The sequence below is a fragment of the Coenobita brevimanus genome, chromosome 71 (genome assembly GCF_032717465.1).
Source record: "Coenobita brevimanus isolate Jiangsu-jjx chromosome 71, ASM3271746v2, whole genome shotgun sequence".
Classification (NCBI taxonomy): domain Eukaryota; kingdom Metazoa; phylum Arthropoda; class Malacostraca; order Decapoda; family Coenobitidae; genus Coenobita; species Coenobita brevimanus.
This window is the reverse complement of record NC_137024.1, coordinates 39,208,298-39,227,795: the sequence shown is the minus strand read 5'-3', so window position 1 is coordinate 39,227,795 and position 19,498 is coordinate 39,208,298. Positions and strand designations below refer to the sequence as shown.

The following is a 19,498-nucleotide window of genomic DNA, read 5'->3' as shown; positions in this document are numbered from 1 at the left end:
TCGCGTCAAAAAGAGTAGGCTATATGGATAAAGAAACATAACCAAACCTCTCTCAGCCGGCAGAAGAGTGTGAGAGGTCAAATGTTAGGTTAACTTTTGCCTCTGACTCTACTTACCGCCAGTCACTACAGGAAACCGTACGTTCCGAGATTCCGCATGGTTGGCACAACTCTAGGGTTCTATGCATGCAGGGTAAAGCCAAAACATTTATTTCAGCTGAGTGAGCCATAGGAGCCTGACTAATAATTCTGCCACCATTAACACTGTCATGGTCGTGTGTCCAGGAATTTTATTCAAGCTAAGAGCAGACTGTTTTATTCATATGAGTTAGCGTTTTCCAAAGACTTCGAATGAGTGCTATATTATATACGACTCTTTATCGCAAGGCGGCGAGCGTGTTGCCGGTCTGAAAGCTGGAAACAAGTTGAGGATTTGATACTCGTTAAAAATTTTCACCTTTGGTCTACAAGACGCACCTACTGTCATGAAAACACTGACTCCCACCCCCACCCCATAATCATCACATCAGTCGCAAATGGATGGCTACAGCATGTTTCAGAACAGGCGCCCTGGTATTAGAGCCCCAGCTGTGGCGTGCGGAAGTTCGTGAGCCATCATTTTTGTACAATACGTGGAAGATCTGCTGGGCTTCATGGAACGAACGACTAGGTAGTGATACTGACATACAGTGTGTTGAGTTTCGTTTATTATATAAATAAATAAATGAATAACAAATAAAATGAATAAATACTAATTTACCTGACCCGCAACTACGTCTATGATAACATGTTTACGTGCATCAGCACCACCACCACCACCGAGTTGTTGTTGTTGTTTCTTCAGTCCTTTTTTTCTTTTTCCTCTTCTGACCTTGAGTGGGTCTGTGCCGGAGGCTGCCAAAGGTATTCGGTCGTCAGGTGTACAGTGCGCACAGTGTTGTTCAATACACTTCGTTTATACTGTGAAATGTTGCCCTTAGGCTGTTAAATTTATTTCGTTTTGGCCATCAAATATATTCTTAGGATATTAGGTACACTACATTGTACCTTTATAGTTAGATGTACTCTCCAGGTCAGTAAATGCTCTTCTCAAAGGTTATTATGTGTACCTTCCAGGCTGTCGATTGTACCTCCAGGTTATCCAGCGTGCTGAATGTATTCATTAGATTGTCAAATGCACTACCAGGTTCCCGGCTGTACGTGTAGATGGCGTTTCCAGGCTGTCAACCCACCCCCCACCACACACAAAATCGCCTAGGGTATAGTTTCTAGGCTGTCAAAGCCTCCCCCCCCCCCTTTCCCTCCACACACAATCACTTAAGGTAATCCGCCGCAGTATTATATCTGCATGAAAAAAAGAAAAGAAATAGATGCGGGTCCTCCGGGAAGTATACCTTTTAGGCAATCTTCTCGAGGTCTTACGCAGCGATTCCTCGCGTTTTTTGTTTTGCGAATTACTTTGCTACTCAGTATTCTACTTTGTACGTATTATTGGCGTGATTTGCGTACGTAACAAAGAAAAATATTAATCTCCTCAGTCATATGACATTTTTTTTTTTTTTTACGTCATCAGACGATTTTATTTAGCTTATGGGAAATATCGAATTGGAGGACTTAGATAGAGCCTTCGTTCACCCCTTCACAAGTAGGCTGCATTTCAGCTGATCGAAATGTCTGGCTGGAGAGGTTTGCATACAGATTCGGTTAGTAGCTCTTGTATACTGACATGAAATGATCGAAACCCTTTGTGATCGTGTCAACCTGTAATATTTCAGCAGGGGCAACGGGTTGTCATATGGCTTTAGTACTACAGTATTTGGAATCCAAGCGCGTAAACGGATTATTCACCACAGCTGTACTATATATAGAAATAACATGGTATGGGTGAGGTGTGGGGAGCCTTCAATGCCCATGGGAATAAGATCCTTTCAGAGACGTATCCAGGAGTGATTAACCTTGAGAGAGAGAGAGAGAGAGAGAGAGAGAGAGAGAGAGAGAGAGAGAGAGAGAGAGAGAAATTTTTGGTACTGCACATGTGAATGAGATGGTTGGAAGATGTAATGATGGCCAAGAAAACTTACTTAGATTGAGATGAGGTGGAAGTGTAATGAGAAGTTGAAGACAGATCGAGAAGGGTTAAGAGGGTCGGGTGTTGAAAGGATAGGAAGACAGAGAACAAAGTGGAGAGATCAGGTGGAAAAATTACTAGGCTATGTGAATTAAGCGTTTCGGAATGAAGGGTCGCTGTTGATTAGGAAAAGAAAACTACTAGAGGTTCCTTTTCTGAGGACATGAAGTAGAGTTGGATATAAGTTCTGTGAAATATAATGTACGTTAATCATTATTTTGTTGTTCTGAATAAAGTCAAATAAAATAATCATGAATTACGTACGATAAATACCAATATTAAAGTGTGCCACAACCACCAGATGAGAGAGAGAGAAAGAGAGAGAGAAAGAGAGAGAGAGAGAGAGAGAGAGAGAGAGAGAGAGAGAGAGAGAGAGAGAGAGAGAGAGACCCAGACTAGCCTACAGCTGATTGGCCAATCACGTGATGGTGTTGCCGTCATACGGGTTTTGGTTTTGCTCCCTGACTCAACAACAGCAATGTGAGCCGAGACGTATGGCCTGACCGAAATTTAATCCCAGCACGTCTTGACTGTAGTAAACGCAGAACACTGCTGAGAATAGTAAAGTCAAATATAACCAATGCCGAAAGAGAATTTTAAAAATGATGCTTAAGGATTGCCATGATTCTGGAAACATCTGATAATTTTGAAAACATGGGCGGTTTAGGAACCTCAACTCTGCTGTACGATAGTAATCTCTAGTCTATGGGTGCTCAGTGTTTGTTTGTTATTTCTCTCGCTTTTGTTGAGGTGGTTGTGATGTGTCTGGGTGTTCAGTGAGGTAACTGAGAGGACAGTTGGCATTGTGTAAGTGAGGTCGAAGGAGAAAAGGGGGGTTATTGGAATCATATTGTCTTACTATGAAAAATTATAAATTGCCCCCCCTCCCTGTCATCTGTCCACCCCTCCTTCTCTCCTCCCCTCTTCAATACCCTTTCCCACTCCTCTGCTCCTCCCTCCGTTCCCGATCCTCTCCGCACAACTCCTTTGTATTCTTCTCCCCTTCTCATCAACCTAAGAAAAGCCATAATGGAGTTAGGAGGGCAGGACGGACAGAGGACACAGATGAAACGGAAGATAATGGGTGTAATAAACAGTGCTATGGTGTAGGTTTGGTTATTCATTTACCTCCTATCCATCCTCTCCCCACCACTTCCCTCTCTCTCCCTCTCCCTTCTCCTTTCCCTATGTCTGCCCCCTTTCCGTCCCCTTCCCAGTGTCTCCCTCTCCCCCCTCCGTCTTCTTCTTTTCCTCCCTCCTCGCATTTTTTTCATTCCTCTTCCTTCCTCATCTCTCGTCTTTCCTTCCTCCCCTCCTTCTCCTCCTCATTCCCCTCTTCCTTCCTGTCAGTTCCTTTCCTCTTTACTCCTTCTCCCCCTCTTCCTTCCTGTCAGTTCCTTTCCTCTTTACTCCTCCTCCCCCTCTTCCTCCTTCCATGACCACCCCTCCCTTTCCTCCTGCCCCCCAGTCTTCCCTCCCTCCACATCCACGCTCCCTTTCACAACCTCGACCTCCAAAAAGGTAAAGGTGTGGCTGGTTGCTATATGCCGTAGGTCACAATCTCTCTCTCTCTCTCTTTAGGTATTCATGTCGTACACCGGTAGGTAAATGTCGGCCTTTTTATGGTACTAGTGTGTGGTAATGCCCCTACCAAAGGCCTTGAGCTATGATACAATCGGTTTGATATTCCTAGCACTTGGTACCTAAGTTGTTAGGTTACTCGGTAATCCACAAGCATATACTCGTAGTCGGTGTAGGTACCTGATTTTCACCTCTGATGAGGTGTATAAATGTGTGTGGACGTGGTGAAGGCTTACTCTCCTTTCACACTTTCCTGTAAAATGTCCACGCCAGTTTTTCTATACGGCGTGGTGTTCTTTCTGACTTTTTCCTGCCGGCTTCGGCTGGAGGGTTTGGAGGGCGGGGGAAAGCCTTCTTCTTTGCTATCCTTATCTCATTCTAGTAGTTCAGTTACTCTTCTAGGAGCTGCCTAGCATGGGCCAACCGGCCTACTGCAGTTATCCTCTCTTCTTATGTTCTTATGTACTCCAGGTCCACAGATAAAAAACAATGCCGACAGAAAGTGTAGAAAAGAAGTAGACACAAGCGCACGCACACGCACACGCACACACACACGCACACGCACACGCACACACACACGCACACGCGCACACACACACACACACACACACACACACACACACACACACACACACACAAACAAAGAAAATAAATAGGGAGTTACGGGAAAATGGAGGACTAAAAACTGCGGGTGGCAAGAATACCAAACTGTAACAGGAAGATAAAAATATAGACCATGAAATACAGCAGGAATTTGTATAAAAGCAGCATAATTCAGTGAAACGGTAGTACAGTGTAGCTCAAGTACAGGCTGTGTTCCTGGAGGCTATGAGGAAGTAAGGGCAAATACAAGGCACAGACTGTGAGAGAGAATCAGTAGTAGCAGACAGATATGGTGGCGAAGACGCTGGGGACTATGAGGAGACTTGAACAGGAACAAAGCACAGGCGGTGACAGAAGGTAGTGGTAATATACAGAGTTACGTTGAAAGTTAGGTTCATTGATTGTTGTACTTAATTTCTGTGGTGCTAGGTGTGGTATAGTTGTGGTGGTGTAACGCGCCATCTGTGAGCGGGGTGGTGTGGCTGGAGATATGACGCGCGACCTACTTATTGGCTCTTGTCTGCAGGTTAATAATCAATTCCCCTCTCTCCTGCTGCTCCTTCCTTGCCCCCACCCCCTCCCTTCTCTCTCTCTGTCTCTGATTCTACCTTACCTCGTTCAATCCTGCCATGCCCTGTCCTGACCAAACATGCCTTCCCCCGCCATGGCCCATCCTGGCCACGCCTGCCATGCCCTACCTTGCACTCCCCTGCTTGTCTAACCCTTATCTACTATACTGTGCCATGCCGCATCTTACTATACCCTGTCGTGCCCTATCCTGCTATACCTTGCCGTGTCATGTCCTTCTGTATCCTGCTATGCCTTATCCTGCTATGCCCCGCCATGCCCTATCCTGCTATGCCTCACCATGCCCTATCCTGCTATGCCTCGCTATGCCCCGTCATGCCCTATCCTACCGTACCCTGTCATGCCTTGTCCTGCTCTACTGTGCCATACCTAATCTTGCTTAGCCCTGTTATGTCCTACCTTGCGATACCCTCTTCTTTTTTTCTTTTTTTTCTTTTTTACCACGGGTGCGAAATACGAACTTGGCATTATTCTGGTGCCAGCGTCAGACTGTTTTATTTACCATGAAGAAACTCACAGCAGCGAAAAGGTTGAAAACTGTCTGTTGACGTTGTGGACAATTCTTTAGAGCTTGGTACTTTATTCCATCTAACGACAGATGAGTTTATTCAGCTCAGAGAAACCCCCAGCAGTCTAATGGTTGTGTCCTAGTGTACCCTGTAATATTACTCCTTACTTAACTACTATATCTTACATGACTCTGTAAGCTTATTTATTCTGCCCTTGCCCTCTTTGCCCTTCATTAACTCACCGTCATGCCCTGTAATGTCATCCTTTTCATTATCATAACGTTCCTTAACTCTCCAACCTTACCCTGTAATGGCACCCCATACCTAACTACAGTATATCCTACCCTGACATACCCTCTTGTACCCTACTTTTATCTCTCATACCCGTTCCTGACCAGCTATTCCTACCCTATCCTCGCACATACCCTACTTTGCTTGACCATTCGTATGTTGTCATACCCTCCCTCGCTTACCATATTCAGCCACAACCCTCCATTGCCCTACTATACCCTGCTATACCTTACCTTGCTATACCCTGCCATATCTTATCCTGCTGTACCCTGCTATACCTTACCCTACCCACTGTACCTTGCCACACCTTACCCTTCAATAACCTGACATACCTTACTGATTATTCCTTTCAGTTCGGTGACGTGATATATTGATTTTATTCTTGTTACCTCCAGACAAGTGTATTTAGCTCTGGGTAGGCCTCTTGTAGTGAAGGGACAAATGCAGGATGCCGTATACACATGTAACCTCTCTACATCGGAGTCTTTTTTCCTGCTGTTAATAAAATCGTCTGGAGGTAGCAAGAACAATTCCCTCCAAAATGTTACCGGATTCAATTATCGTGTGGCAGGAGTACCAAGACGTCCTTTATATATCATATTTTAGCCTGGGCTATTTTTTTTTTTTTTTCAGATAATCCCTTCACTCCTACAACATTTTAAGTTAAATTTGCTGTTTTTCGACGATTATACTCAGCTTAGGAGAGACAGTTTGAGGTGGAGGGGTTAGAAATAACCATGATTAGCTCTTCCTCTACTACAGATCCGTCCTGCTTTAATTAAAATATTCTGGTGGTGGCAAGAATGAATTAAAACTACAGCAGCGGATTCAAGGGGTAAAGGGAAACATGTGATACATGAATATATGCAGAATGCTGCAGGAAGGCTTTAAAATACTACAAACTCCATATTTAAAATATATATAATCGAGTTTACTTCATGTCCAGGCAAGAAGAATGAACATAGACTTTGTGTGTGTGTGTGTGTGTGTGTGTGTGTGTGTGAGAGAGAGAGAGAGAGAGAGAGAGAGAGAGAGATTCCCGAGGTAGTATAATGCTCTGGGAAAATGTTTGGGTGGTTTCTTTGTTGCTTAAGCTTGCATTGTAGTTGTGGTTCTCTCCTGCCCACAGAATACTGTCCCCGCCTCTTAAACCTGCACACATGTTGCTTCTGCAGTTAACTTCCTCACTATCTAGCCATTCGTATCGCCTCTTTCCTTCCTACTTCGTGCCCACAACATTTTCATTCCACCGTATGTCAGTCAAGTTCTACCTGCTCTTTTCGAGACAGTTTGTAATAGGGTAGAATATGACTATGGTATCTATTCTATGAGCCAAGTATAATGATAGCAAGGAAAGAAGGAACACGCGGTCCTAGCTGAAGCCGACAGGAAAAGGTGAGAGTTACTACTAGACAGTATAGCAAAACTGTTGAGATTACACTGACTGCGACGAATGATAAGTATTTGCTATCAGTATTAAAAAGCTTAGGAGGAGGAGAAAACTAATATACAATAATGTGTGTGTGTGTGTGTGTGTGTGTGTGTGTGTGTGAGAGAGAGAGAGAGAGAGAGAGAGAGAGAGAGAGAGCGATGTGAGTAAGAAGGCATGAGTGAGAGGAAGCGTGTGTTAGCGAGAAGAGGAAGGGAGGGTGAGGGTGGAAGGGGAAGGGAGGGTGAAGGTTAGTGGAGGGTGAGGGTGGAAGCGGTAGGGAGGGTGAAGATTAGGAGGGGATGAGATGGGGCTAAGGGTGAGAGGAGGGTGACGGTGTGGGTAAGGATGAGTGTGGATAAGAGTGAGTAAAAGGAGGGTAAGGGTGAGAGTGAGGATGTGTGAGAGTGTGTGTGTGGGTGAGGATAAGGGGTGTGTGTGTGGGTAATGATGAGAGAAGGGTGACGTCAAAGAAGAGCCAGACTACTTGTTGGCACCCCGCATACACACACCTGCCAGCTGACACCACACACCTCACCACACTACACTGCCACACAACTCATTGCCACACCACACACTGCCATACCCACGCACCTTCCGGTCCACGCCACATCACTTCACTCACTGCCACACCACACCACTTCACACACTGCCACACCACACCACTTCACACACTGCCACACCACACCACTTCACACACTGCCACACCACACCACTTCACACACTGCCACACCACACCACTTCACACACTGCCACACCACACCACTTCACACACTGCCTCACCACACCATTCACACACTGCCACACCACATCACTTCACACACTGCCACACCACACCACTTCACACATTGCCTCACCACACCATTCACACACTGCCATACCACATCACTTCGCACACTGCCACACCACATCGCTTCACACACTGCCACACCACACCATTTCACACTGGCACACCCCACCACTTTACACACTGCCACACCACACCAATTCACACACTGCCACACCACACCAGTTCACACACTGCCACATCACACACTGCCACACCACACCACACCACATCACACACTGCCACACCACATCACACCCACGTGCCTGCCAGTTCTCACCACACCACACCACACCACACTTGCACATACACCTACTAGCTCTCACCACATCACACCACGCTCTGTATGCCTGAACCTGCTACACCCCACCTATGCACACCACCCAGCCCTTAACATATCTCTCCTTACTGGTGCCTTATTCTTTACGAACACTTCTTTATACGTGTTACATCCATATATATAAACCTTTTGTTGCTGTCTCTTTATCTCTGTCAGCAGTGCCTGGATGTTAAGATAGCCCTGCCAGGCAGATAACACACTGGTTTACTTCCGACAATCACCAGTGGTTTTCGTTCAGCTGATGGAACAGTGAATCATCCACCTCATGGCAAATGATCATGATGCCCCATAATTTGTCTTTGTTATTCTCTCTCTCTCTCTCTCTCTCTCTCTCTCTCACACACACACACACACACACACACACACACACACACACACACACACACACACACACACACACACACACACACACACACACACACACACACACACACACACACACACACACACACACACACACACACACACACACACACAAACGAGACTAAAGCAAGACTGACCATTAACTTCGAAATAGTCAAACTTTTGAATGGGTGGATGGATGGGGTGAGTGAGTTAGTATATACGGTGAGTGGAGAGTATGCATAATGAGTGTAGGTGGTTTGTAGGTGGGTGTACAGTATAAGGAAATGGGAAGTAATAAATTAAGGGTATGTAGGTGGGTGGAGCATTTCTGGGAGTGCCTGAGTGGGTAATATGGATAAGGGTGGGTAGGTGGGTGGGGAGTATAAATTAAAATCAAGGTAGGTCTATAAAGTGGGTGGGTAGTTTGAGTTAAGGGTGGGTAGGTAGTTGCGTGGGTGGGTGGGTAGTATAAGTCGGTAGGTGGGTGGGGTGTATGAATTAGTATAAGTGGGTGGGTAATATGAATAAAGGTGGGTGATTAGGTGGGTTGGTACATGACAACCTTATTGAGACACATCCTGGCTGGGAACAGGATGGAGGAGGAGGGGCAGGTGGTTTAGGGAAGGGGTTGTTTGGATGGTTGGTGTATTTTTTTATTCGTTTATTTTTCTTTGCTGGTGGGACGCTCACTATCCACTTAATTGTATTTCTTTCTATGTTTTTTAGTTTTTTTTTTCTTTGAACACTTTCATTTTGGTGTTGTTCCTTTATTTCTTCACCAGTTCGCCTCGGAAGTGACAGAAATGTTCCTTGGGAAGATACTACCGGACACTGATTTAAGTTTTCTTTATTAAGGTCTTTTAGAGGGTTTGTGTGGGTCAAAGGTCAAACCTTACAAAAATCAAAGGGGAGGGGGGATCCTATGTTCTTGTATGTTCACTAATCATCATGGCAATTTGCACAGAACTGTCTTTGCATCATCGCTGTGTGGAAACCATCCTGAATTTCCCCTGGGAATGTTGCCTGTCTACACTAAGTGACAAGCCAAATGATTTCTTGTAGCCCAGGAAACATTTACTTGTTACGTTGACCAGTTACCATGTAGCCAAATGGACGCCTTCCCTGGTAGGTTACGATTCCATCCGTATATGGTCCGTACGGGTTTACATCCAAGGGAAGGTTGGGGTTTACTGCTCATGTAATAAAACTCAAGGGCGACGTGCTGGATACTTGCCTCAGCCTCATCCTTGTTGCCAGTTGAGTTCGACTGGGATATCCAGGCCTGGCTTTTGTAACGGCAGTAATTTGCACATACGGTACTCACACACAAACATTCACACACCACAGAAAATGTACACGTGTTTTGTATGAATATGTATGTCAGTAGGTTAATGGCAAGTGTATTAATATTTTATATCGTATGTCTTTGTATTTCTAGGCTATCATAATTCAGAAAAGATAATTTTCTTTACTGAACACGTATTTTGTATTTTAATCATTGGCCCAATTGACTGTTTGATACAGATAAATTAGAGAGGCTTAGATACAAGCTTCATTACGCGTTTCATTACGATGGGGTTCTGAGTTGACTGATATAGTCTGGAAATCGCGAGAATGAAATATGAAATGCTTTATCGAATTAAAGTGGTTAATTATCGGTGGTAGGTAGCCTAGATCCGGGCTCCAACGCCCCTGTTAGGGTAACTGAGGATTGTATGATATAGAGACATTATTACTGTTGTGATTTGTGCTGGGTGAATGAGTTTGGAAGAGTGTAAGAAACAGAATCTAAAGGTGAATGTAGCGAAGAGTACAGTTATGGTCATCGGGAGAAATGAAGTCACTGGATGTACAGTGAGGTTGGATGATGATGAAATGGAAGTTGTAAGTGCATTTAAGTACTTTGGTAGTGTGATGAGTAAATGTGGAAGTTTGGAGGACGAAGTGCTTGAAAGGGTACAACAAGGAAGAAAGGTTGCCGATTCTTTGAAAGCACTGATAAGAAACAGGGAAATGAGCATGGAAGTAATAAGTCGCTGCATGACAGTATTGTGACACCAACTCCAACATATGGAAGTGAAGCCTGGACCTTGTTGGAAGGACGCAAGTCGAGAGTGAGAGCAGTGATAATGAGTTATTTGAGAGGAGCGTGTGGAGTTACACTGAGAGACAGACTGACAGATGGAGTGAAGGAGCGTTGTGATCTGGATGTGGATGTGATAGAAAGTGTTGGAGAAATACGTTGAGATGGTTTGGCCATGTGAATAGGATGGAGGGCGAGAGACTTACGAGGAGAGTGTATGTGAATGAAGTGGAGGAGTGCGGGGGAAGAGGAAGGCCAAGGATGAGATGGAGGGATGGAGTGGAGAGCTATATGAGAGGGGGGGATATGAACTGGGAGCTGGAAGCAGGGCAGCGAAGTAATGGGGAACAGGGTGACACGGAGACGGAGGTGATTTGTGGTCACCCTTACGGGATTAAGGCGTCTGACAATAGATAGAAAGATTTGTGCTGCTGTAATTATAATGAAAACTGCAATTAGCAATTTCAATTACTCACCACATGACAAGTTTATCCATCTTGTGCATGTGACCTCAGTACATAAAGAATAAGCAAATTTTGACCTTTGACCTTGGCCGTGACCTTGAGTTTTGGGTCGTCATTCATACTTGGTAGCCATGCATAGCGTACCAAGTTCTATAAATGTACCAAGTTTGGTGATTGTAGCTCAATTCTATCTTTTTGTGTGTGTGTACACTCAGTGACCTCAGACTACTTTCCATTGCTCCTCAGGCGATCTTGGAAACTACTGGCCCAAATGGGCCCATAGTCATTTCAGATCTGTTCCCCAGCCTTGGCTATGTCCCACAAAATTTTCAAGTCTATACCTTAAATAGCGGTTTCTGAGAATCGACGAATAGACTATTATTACAGATTTTTGGATGTAACTGGAAAACCAGCACTGGGAACTGGATAATACTGGGTCATATGAAGCCGCCAGCTGGGTTACTCAGAAGGCCAAGTGTGATGGCCATAGCTCTGGAATTGAGCGAATATGAGCAATTTACTTCTTTCGTAAGAAGCAGTAATAATAATAATAATGATAATAGTAATAACAATGATAAGAATATAACTCACCACTGGTTATAATAATAATAATAATAATAATAAAGGATATACCGATAATATTTGTGTTGTCATCTTGTTACTGTTATTGTTCTTTTGCTATTGCTCTTATCTTCATCATCAGCCTCCTGTCTCCCCCACAGCGTCGGCCATCACCTGCTTCATTTGCAACTCCCAGTTGGACTCTGCCTGCGGTGACGAGCTCAGGAAGGAATCCCCGGCCCTGCGCAACGCCTTTGTGGCCGAGTGTCCGCAGAACGAAACCCACACCACCCCGTTCTGTAGGAAGGTCAAGGAACACAGTGAGTTTCCACCATACGGGTTTGTTTGTTTGTGTGTGTGTGTGTGTGTGTGTGTGAGAGAGAGAGAGAGAGAGAGAGAGAGAGAATTCATACTGTTGTAGTAATTAACGATCATAGTACAGTTTTACCATAAGACAATCATATTGTAACATCATTGGTAACGAAACTTAAGAGTACTGTGTCAACTCATTAGGACGGCATCGTGGCAAAGTACTGTATTAATATAGGAATACAGTTGTAGAAGGCACTGGATTAACATGGATACGTGTAGAATGCAGTGTTTGTTGTTTTTGTTGTTGTGTGGCAATTAGAACTGCACTGAGTTATAATAAATGAGATGGATACGACTTATCTACAGTATATTAGTCTAGTTGTATTTATAAATTAATCATCTGATCACAGTAACTGTTTTACCTTTAAGTATGCAAATGCTTTACTGGCATCAGGAATATAGCTTGCATACATATCCGTATAATTGAAATAAGGACCTGGACTGTAAATTCGATGGTTGTATGTCGTAGTGTGGGGTAAGATTGAAATTCCTGCAGAAACTGTTTGCCCTAATGAGCTTCGTGGAATCAGTAGGCATTTATTGGATGTCTACCTCCCCCCCCCACATATTTCATTATAAATACACACACTAAAGGTCACACATACATACATACAAAAGGAAATCATCCATACGTCTCCCAGAATACTCATACAGCCTGAAGCAGTGGGTTTACTACTGGATTCACAAACCTTATGCAAAATATCCCCATATCTCTTGCTTTCCCTGGGGAAAAAAATATCTTGGATGAGAGAGGAAATTTGTTTAAAATTTTTTTTGCAAGAAGGGGTGGGGGGGAAGCAAATTCTCCCAGTGGCACTTGTTACGTCTACAACCAAAAAAGAAAAAAAAACGTAGTTACTGAAGGGAATTGATGATAATATTATTTGTGAATCATCAGTCCTTGCCCTTATTAAGAAATGAGCGCAAGTAACATGCACACACACCACAAAGCCAGGAGACAGGACGTGTGTGCTGGGCATTCCCCAGGTCCTGTTTCTCCCCACTTACTCTTTTTTAATCAGCCCATACACCACTGACCGGGCTAATGTATGGCCCGGCCTGCACTATATGTGCAGGGAATCTTTCAAAAAAAAAAAAAAAAAAAAAGTAACATGGAACGCATTGAAGAATGTCTTGGGGTTTGTCACTAGATTTATGCAGCAGTTCCTGAGGCCTGATTGTTGTCTATTAGTTCTCTCATGCTCCTAACACACTCAGGTGAATATAATCATCTTGCATTAGCTGGAATATAATAGAGTTGTTCCGACCATGAGAGTTAATGGTGACAGTATAACACACAGGCTCTTATGAGCCACTGTCTTAGGTGGAATAAATTACTAGAGAAGACATGACCATTAGTGTTTACAGCGTTAAAAGTAATTAGTGCATGTTAGGTGTATATAAATACACGCCTTCTCCCCTCATGCATCTCCTCCCATTAGCTATCTCTGTGTTTTTAACACGATAATGATGCAAACATTTTTCTATTTCAGTTTACAGTGGTAAGTTGGAGGCTTCGTGCAGATAAGTATATGTTAAATTTATACCCATCTAATATGAGTAAAACAAAGTACCATAAGAAAGTTAAGTATATCCAAAGATCCTACACTGTTATTAGTGCAAGTTGAAAGTATTTGTGAGGATCTTACAGTATTTGCTATTTTTAACAAACTTTAAGAATTGTGTCAGTGTGAAGTACGTTATTTGCCAAGATTGGGGTTTCTGGCATTTTTAACAAGCTTAAAAATAGTGTGAAATTATAGTACCGCATTTGCTGAGATTATACATTCTGGTGTTTGTGAATATTTAATTCTTATTTTTTAATTTTTAAGGATCATACTCATTTGTGCAAGTAAAATATTAGCAGGGCTCCTACATTAACAATATTTATAAATATTTAAACCTTTTGCAAAGATCCTACATTCTATGGTATTACTAACAGACTTACAGTACAGTATTGTACTGTACATTATTACGATAAGCTACTATATGCCTTTCAGTGCAGTTCCAAATGGAGAGAGATCTCTAGTAGTAGTGCTGTACCATAGCAGCAATACCAGTGGTTAGCCCCACCCAGTTTAACCCCTTGAATCCAGTTTAATTTTAGCTTATTTTATTCTTGATGCTACCAAACGATTTTACTATAATTGGGAAATGCCTCTTCTATTGTAGGGGTTTATCAGTGCTCTATCTAATCCTTCCAGTTCAAAAAGTCTCTCCCAAGCTGAATATCTTCAGATGGCAAAAAAAAATAAAAAAGAAAAAAAGAAGTCCCCAGGCTCAGTGGGATAATCTGTTGAATCCTGGTGATGTCCTTTCCCTTATTCGTACCATCTGAAGTTTTTTTTTTTTTTTTTTTTTTTTTTTTTTTGACTGGAGCAGTAAGACATACATTTGATAATCTCCATTAGTGTAATTGGCCTTATCTAAGCTGAATAAACCATCTGGTAGCAACAAGAGTGAAATATGAAAACCATCATCCAGACTGAAACTTTTCCACTCTCTGTCTGCAGTGAACAGAGAGTCTGAGATTCGCGTTCACCGTGAGTGTGGCTACCTGCGTCGTGAGATCTACGACTGTTATCAGAAGCGCGCCGAGGATTATGTCATGGATGTGTGCCAGTGCGACAAAGACTTGTGCAATGCAGGCCATGCTCTCACACCTTTCTCTCCGATCCTTGCAGTTCCTCTATATTTCTTGGCTAAATTCCTGTAGTTTGGAAAGAGGATAGATTTGAAAATGTTCACCCTGTTTTATCTTCCTCCTCCCCACCTGGTTCTCCTCTCCACGTCTCCCCATGTCTCTTCTCTGTTCCCAAACCTTCCCTTCACTCCCATCTACCTTTCCCTACCTTCTATGCATTCCCTCTATGTTACCTGGCTAAAGGCCGATAGGATGAATCGGGATAGATCCAGAAGGTTTCCCCTGTTGGTCTCTCTCTCTCTCTCTCTCTCTCTCTCTCTCTCTCTCTCTCTCTCTCTCTCTCTCTCTCTCTCAACACACAACGTAAAACCCTTGTACAAATATCTGCCTTTGTTTAGAATATGAGTTGTCTGTGTCTGGGCAACTTGGGTAGCCACAGACTTGTAAAATCATAGAAGCAGGGATGGAGAAATACATAACAAATTACACATTTATAAAAGACATGAAACTTGGCTTCTTCAATACAGTTATATCTTTTTATTAGTTCATTCATGATATATCCAGATGATTTTATTCAGATCAGGAGAGACTTTTCGAGTTGGTGGGGTTGCATATAGTCTTCATCAATCCTTCTGTGACTAGGCTACTCGCATAATTTAAACAGATTGCCTGGCAGCAACAAAAATTAAGTAAAAATGGCATCCTAGGAGTGAAGGGGATAGTGGACTCTTACTCAAACATCAGGTGATTTCTGTTGAAGGTAGGGCAGTGTAAATACGTTGTTAATAATTACTTGGATATCTCAAGTGGTTATCTTTCTTGGTATAAATAATTTTTTTTTTCTTCTCAGCAAATCAGATTATATTTCGGAATTATTTTAGTATTGTGGCTCATGTAAACAGGTTTTGTTGAAAGGTTGTATGTGGTGTTAATAAAAGGAAAAACAAAGTATGAGTTTGCATTAACCCCTTAACCGCGGGGCATCGCTTTTGTGATTCTGTGTTGTTTTGAATTCACCCGGGCTTCCAAGTGGGGGCTTGTATCATCTATCAGTACTGCCAATGTCCAGCACTAGTCAGCACTCCTAATCTCATCTGTACTCCCATCCATTGTTGACAATTTAGCCATTTCTCCCCGTTCTTGACTCCGCTCCCTACCACCCCTCCATTACCCTATCCTCTCGCCTTCCCGGCCGTGCTATGCTAAGTAAATCTTCCCTGGAATTTTTCACTGATTTCATCCATTGAAATAAGCCCTATGCCCTATTCTTATACCAAGTAATATATACAAGAAAGAAATAAGGTAAGTGAGAGTGCCATACACCTGGAATTGGCTAATTATCACCTGACAACACCTCATGTACACTCGTTCGTTTTTTTCCCCTTGAAATATGCCATATAATCTATTTTCGTAATAAATATACATATAAGGAGGGAAGGGAGAAGCCTAAGTGATATTTACATTCACCTGGAACTACCTAATTTATAATGTATTGTCACTCTGTGTTGTATTGTAACGGTTAGAATTAAGGTAATAGATGTGTTAAGGTGTACTGCCTGGTTTTTATGTCCTGTTCCTTTGTTGGTGCTTTACTTCCGGTCTAGAAAGAGGACCCCGCTTCAGTCGCTAGTGTTTTTAGGACGAGAAGTCGCCTTAAAAACACCAGCATAACACCCAGTCCTGGATCTGGGACAGGACTGTTTAAGACCAGTCTTGACTGGTCTGATTTTTCTGAAACTGTCTTGCCAGAACAACCATGGGACTATACCTCATACCAATTAATCTGGCCAGGCATGTATGGCAACACTGTTTCTGCCAAGATTCTGATTGGCAGGAGGTTTTTGTTCGATTTCGTTGTTGCTAAAACTGATACTCTGTTTATTATCAGATGTGATACTGAGAATGTTGACAATACAATCGTCAAATGCAATAAAAAATCCGTTATATACTTATCAACAATGAAGTTTTCGTAGGAAGAGATATTGAGTCAACAAAGTATTATAACAAAACAAGTCAAGGTCAGCATTCGAACAATTTAAATCTCCGACACTCCGTAATGTAACAGAAAATTATGGAAACGTGCTTAATATAGGCGTTGATATAACACACATTTAAATTTTAAGATCAGTCTGTAATGTGATAATAGAGGATATATAATGAAACAGTTTTCCTTTAGCCTACTTTGATTTTTCGCGATTTTTTCAAACCTCCCTCCCCGCAGAACTATTGTAGTCTTATCATTATAATTTTTAACTATTCAGAGTTGTGGCACGCTTTAAGGGTGCGGACTGATCTTAAAATTTAAATGTGTGTTATACCAACGCTTAGATTAAGCAGGTTTCCATAATTTTCTGTTACATTACGGATTGTCGGAGATTTAAAGGAATTGTTCGAATGCTGACCTTGACTTGGATTGTTATAATACTTTGTTGACTCAATATCTCTATCTTCCCACGAAAATTTAATAGTTGATAAGTATATAACGGATTTCTTATTACTTTTGACGATTGTATTGTCAACAAACTCAGCATCATATCTGATATTAAAAGGAGTATCAGTTTTAGCAACAACGAAATCGAACAAACACCTCCAGCCAATCAGAATCTCGGCAGGAACAGTGTTGCCATACATGCCTGGCCAGATTAATTGGTATGAGGTATAGTCTTCACCGGTCTGAAACCCTCACGAAAATGCCGAGTGAGTCAAACAGTGAGAGTAAGCAGTGAAGGCAGGAGTAGTCAGAGAGAGAATCAGTAAGTGAGAGTTAGTCACTCACTGAACGAGTAGTAGTGAGTGAAGAAGAGATAACGTGGAGAGGAAAGTCGGTGTTCTGCAACTGTACCTAGAGGGAATAGTGTTCATCTGCCTTTCATTAACCTTTCATGCACGAACTCTAATCAAGTCATTAAATATCATCCTGTACAATGCACCACGATGCATATCGTGTCAAACAAAGGAGGACACAAGCTTCCTGTCGATGTGTGTCATATTTTGGTGTTTTTTTTACCCGATTCGTGTCATGGTGCGCTTTACAGATTGTTAAACAATCTGACGACTCAAACCACCTGTGCCTGAGAGGGTGAACCGCCTGACCTGTCTACTTGTCATTTCCGGCGTATCTACGAACCACTAAGATTGTAACATATATATATATATATATATATATATATATATATATATATATATATATATATATGTACTGTATATATATAAAATACACACCTCTGCTGTCGCCAGACCACCCACCCCGCCACCCCCCACCCTGCTGAAAAGCCGCAGCCCCACCACCACCCCAGGAGGACACCACGGCGGGCCAGGTCAGTGTGGGACTGACACAGAGCAAGAATGGCGCTGGGGCGCCCCTACCTTAAGTCACTCTTCCGCTCAACCGACCCAACAACAACCACGCAGGAAGAAGAGATGACTCTGTGAGCGGAGCAGCCTTCACCAGGTTCGGGGTGGGACTGTTCCAGGAACAGTCCCAAGCAATGCCATGGTAACGGCCACAGTACGTGCCGGGGAGGGAGCGGCCACAGTATGCCCCTCAGTTGTTGCCCCTTGTAGCGCAGCCACAATGGCCACAGTACGTGCTGGGGAAGAAGCGGCCACAGTACACCCTTCAGCTACAGCCACCCCTGGAGACGGCCTCGGAGCGTTAGCTATTGAGCGCGTTCTGACTGGCAAAGGAGGGAGGAGTGGAGCCACGACAACGGCCACAGTACATGTCGGGGAGGGAGCGGCCACAGTATGCCCCTCATCCACTACCTCCTCCTCCTATGAGAGTAACTCGGTGGTAACGGACACAGTACGTACCGGGAGGGAGCGGCCACAGTATGCCCCTCAGTTACGTCCCGTTGGGCAGGCAGAGCCGCGATAACGGCCACAGTACGTGTCGGGGAGGGAGCGGCCACGGTATGCCCCTCATCTGCCTCATTCTCCTTCGGGAGCAGCGCCGCCACAATGGCCACAGTATGTGTGGGGGAAGGAGCGGCCACAGTACACCCTGCGCTACCCTTAAGGACTGCAAGACCGCCATAATAGCCAGAGTATGTGTGGGGGAAGGAGTGGCCACAGTACGCCCTTCTTTGCAGTTTCTAGGGTTGTCCCGGAGGGGAAGGTCACTTGCGCAGCCGACTCCCTACCTCTCGGCTGCGTGGAACGCCCTTTTCTCTCTCCGCCCAGGTGTGGTTCCCCAGAGGTGCTGCCATTCCCAAAGTGGTGGCAAGGTCCTGTCTCGGTTCTGCAGCCCACCCCTGGATAATGCCGGCCCCTGATGGACGTCCAGCTGAGGAGGCGCCGCAGTCCACTCCTGACGGCACCCTGCTCTGTAGGCGACCACAGCACCCGGACTCCCAGGGCCGGCAGGCCCCAGAGCAGAACTGCTCGGGCCCCACTCTCCCACGGCCCTCCGCATGGAGTAAGAGGCGGCAGGCCCATCTACTGAAGCTGTTTGGCCCCAGCCCCGAGGGGCACATATCAGGTCGAGGCCCCCAGACCGGAGGGCCTCCCTGCACCCCACCGACGAGGCCCCAGGACGAGGGCCGTCAATCAGGTCGATGCCCCCAGACGGAAGGGCCTCCCTGCACCCCCCTGACGAAGCAGGCCCGGGCAGTGACGCCCCTGCGGGTGGTACGTTGCCTCCTGCAGGAGGGCTCCTCAGAAGGGCCCCCTCCCACGCCCGGACGCCACCTCTGTTAGCCCAGAGACCAGGGGCATAGTGGCGACTCCAACGCAC

General features: G+C 44.3%; 1 protein-coding gene and 1 long non-coding RNA gene across 2 annotated transcripts in view; one reads left to right on the top strand and one right to left on the bottom strand.

The window, feature by feature from the left end:
• Window positions 1-15,100, top strand: part of LOC145406878 (uncharacterized) — a 35,246-nt gene extending 20,146 nt beyond the window's left edge. Inside the window, exons 2-3 of the mRNA XM_080277992.1 lie at window positions 11,909-12,067; window positions 14,633-15,100. Of these exons, the coding sequence (XP_080134118.1) occupies window positions 11,909-12,067; window positions 14,633-14,835 (362 nt within the window). The 3' untranslated portion in view covers window positions 14,836-15,100. The remainder of the gene's footprint in view (window positions 1-11,908; window positions 12,068-14,632) is intronic.
• Window positions 15,059-15,722, bottom strand: LOC145406879 (uncharacterized). Its single transcript, XR_013898601.1, has 2 exons — window positions 15,120-15,722; window positions 15,059-15,089 (listed from the first exon to the last, which is right to left on the bottom strand). It is a non-coding gene; the product is annotated as an uncharacterized LOC145406879 (long non-coding RNA).
• Window positions 15,723-19,498: the final 3,776 nt, after the last annotated feature.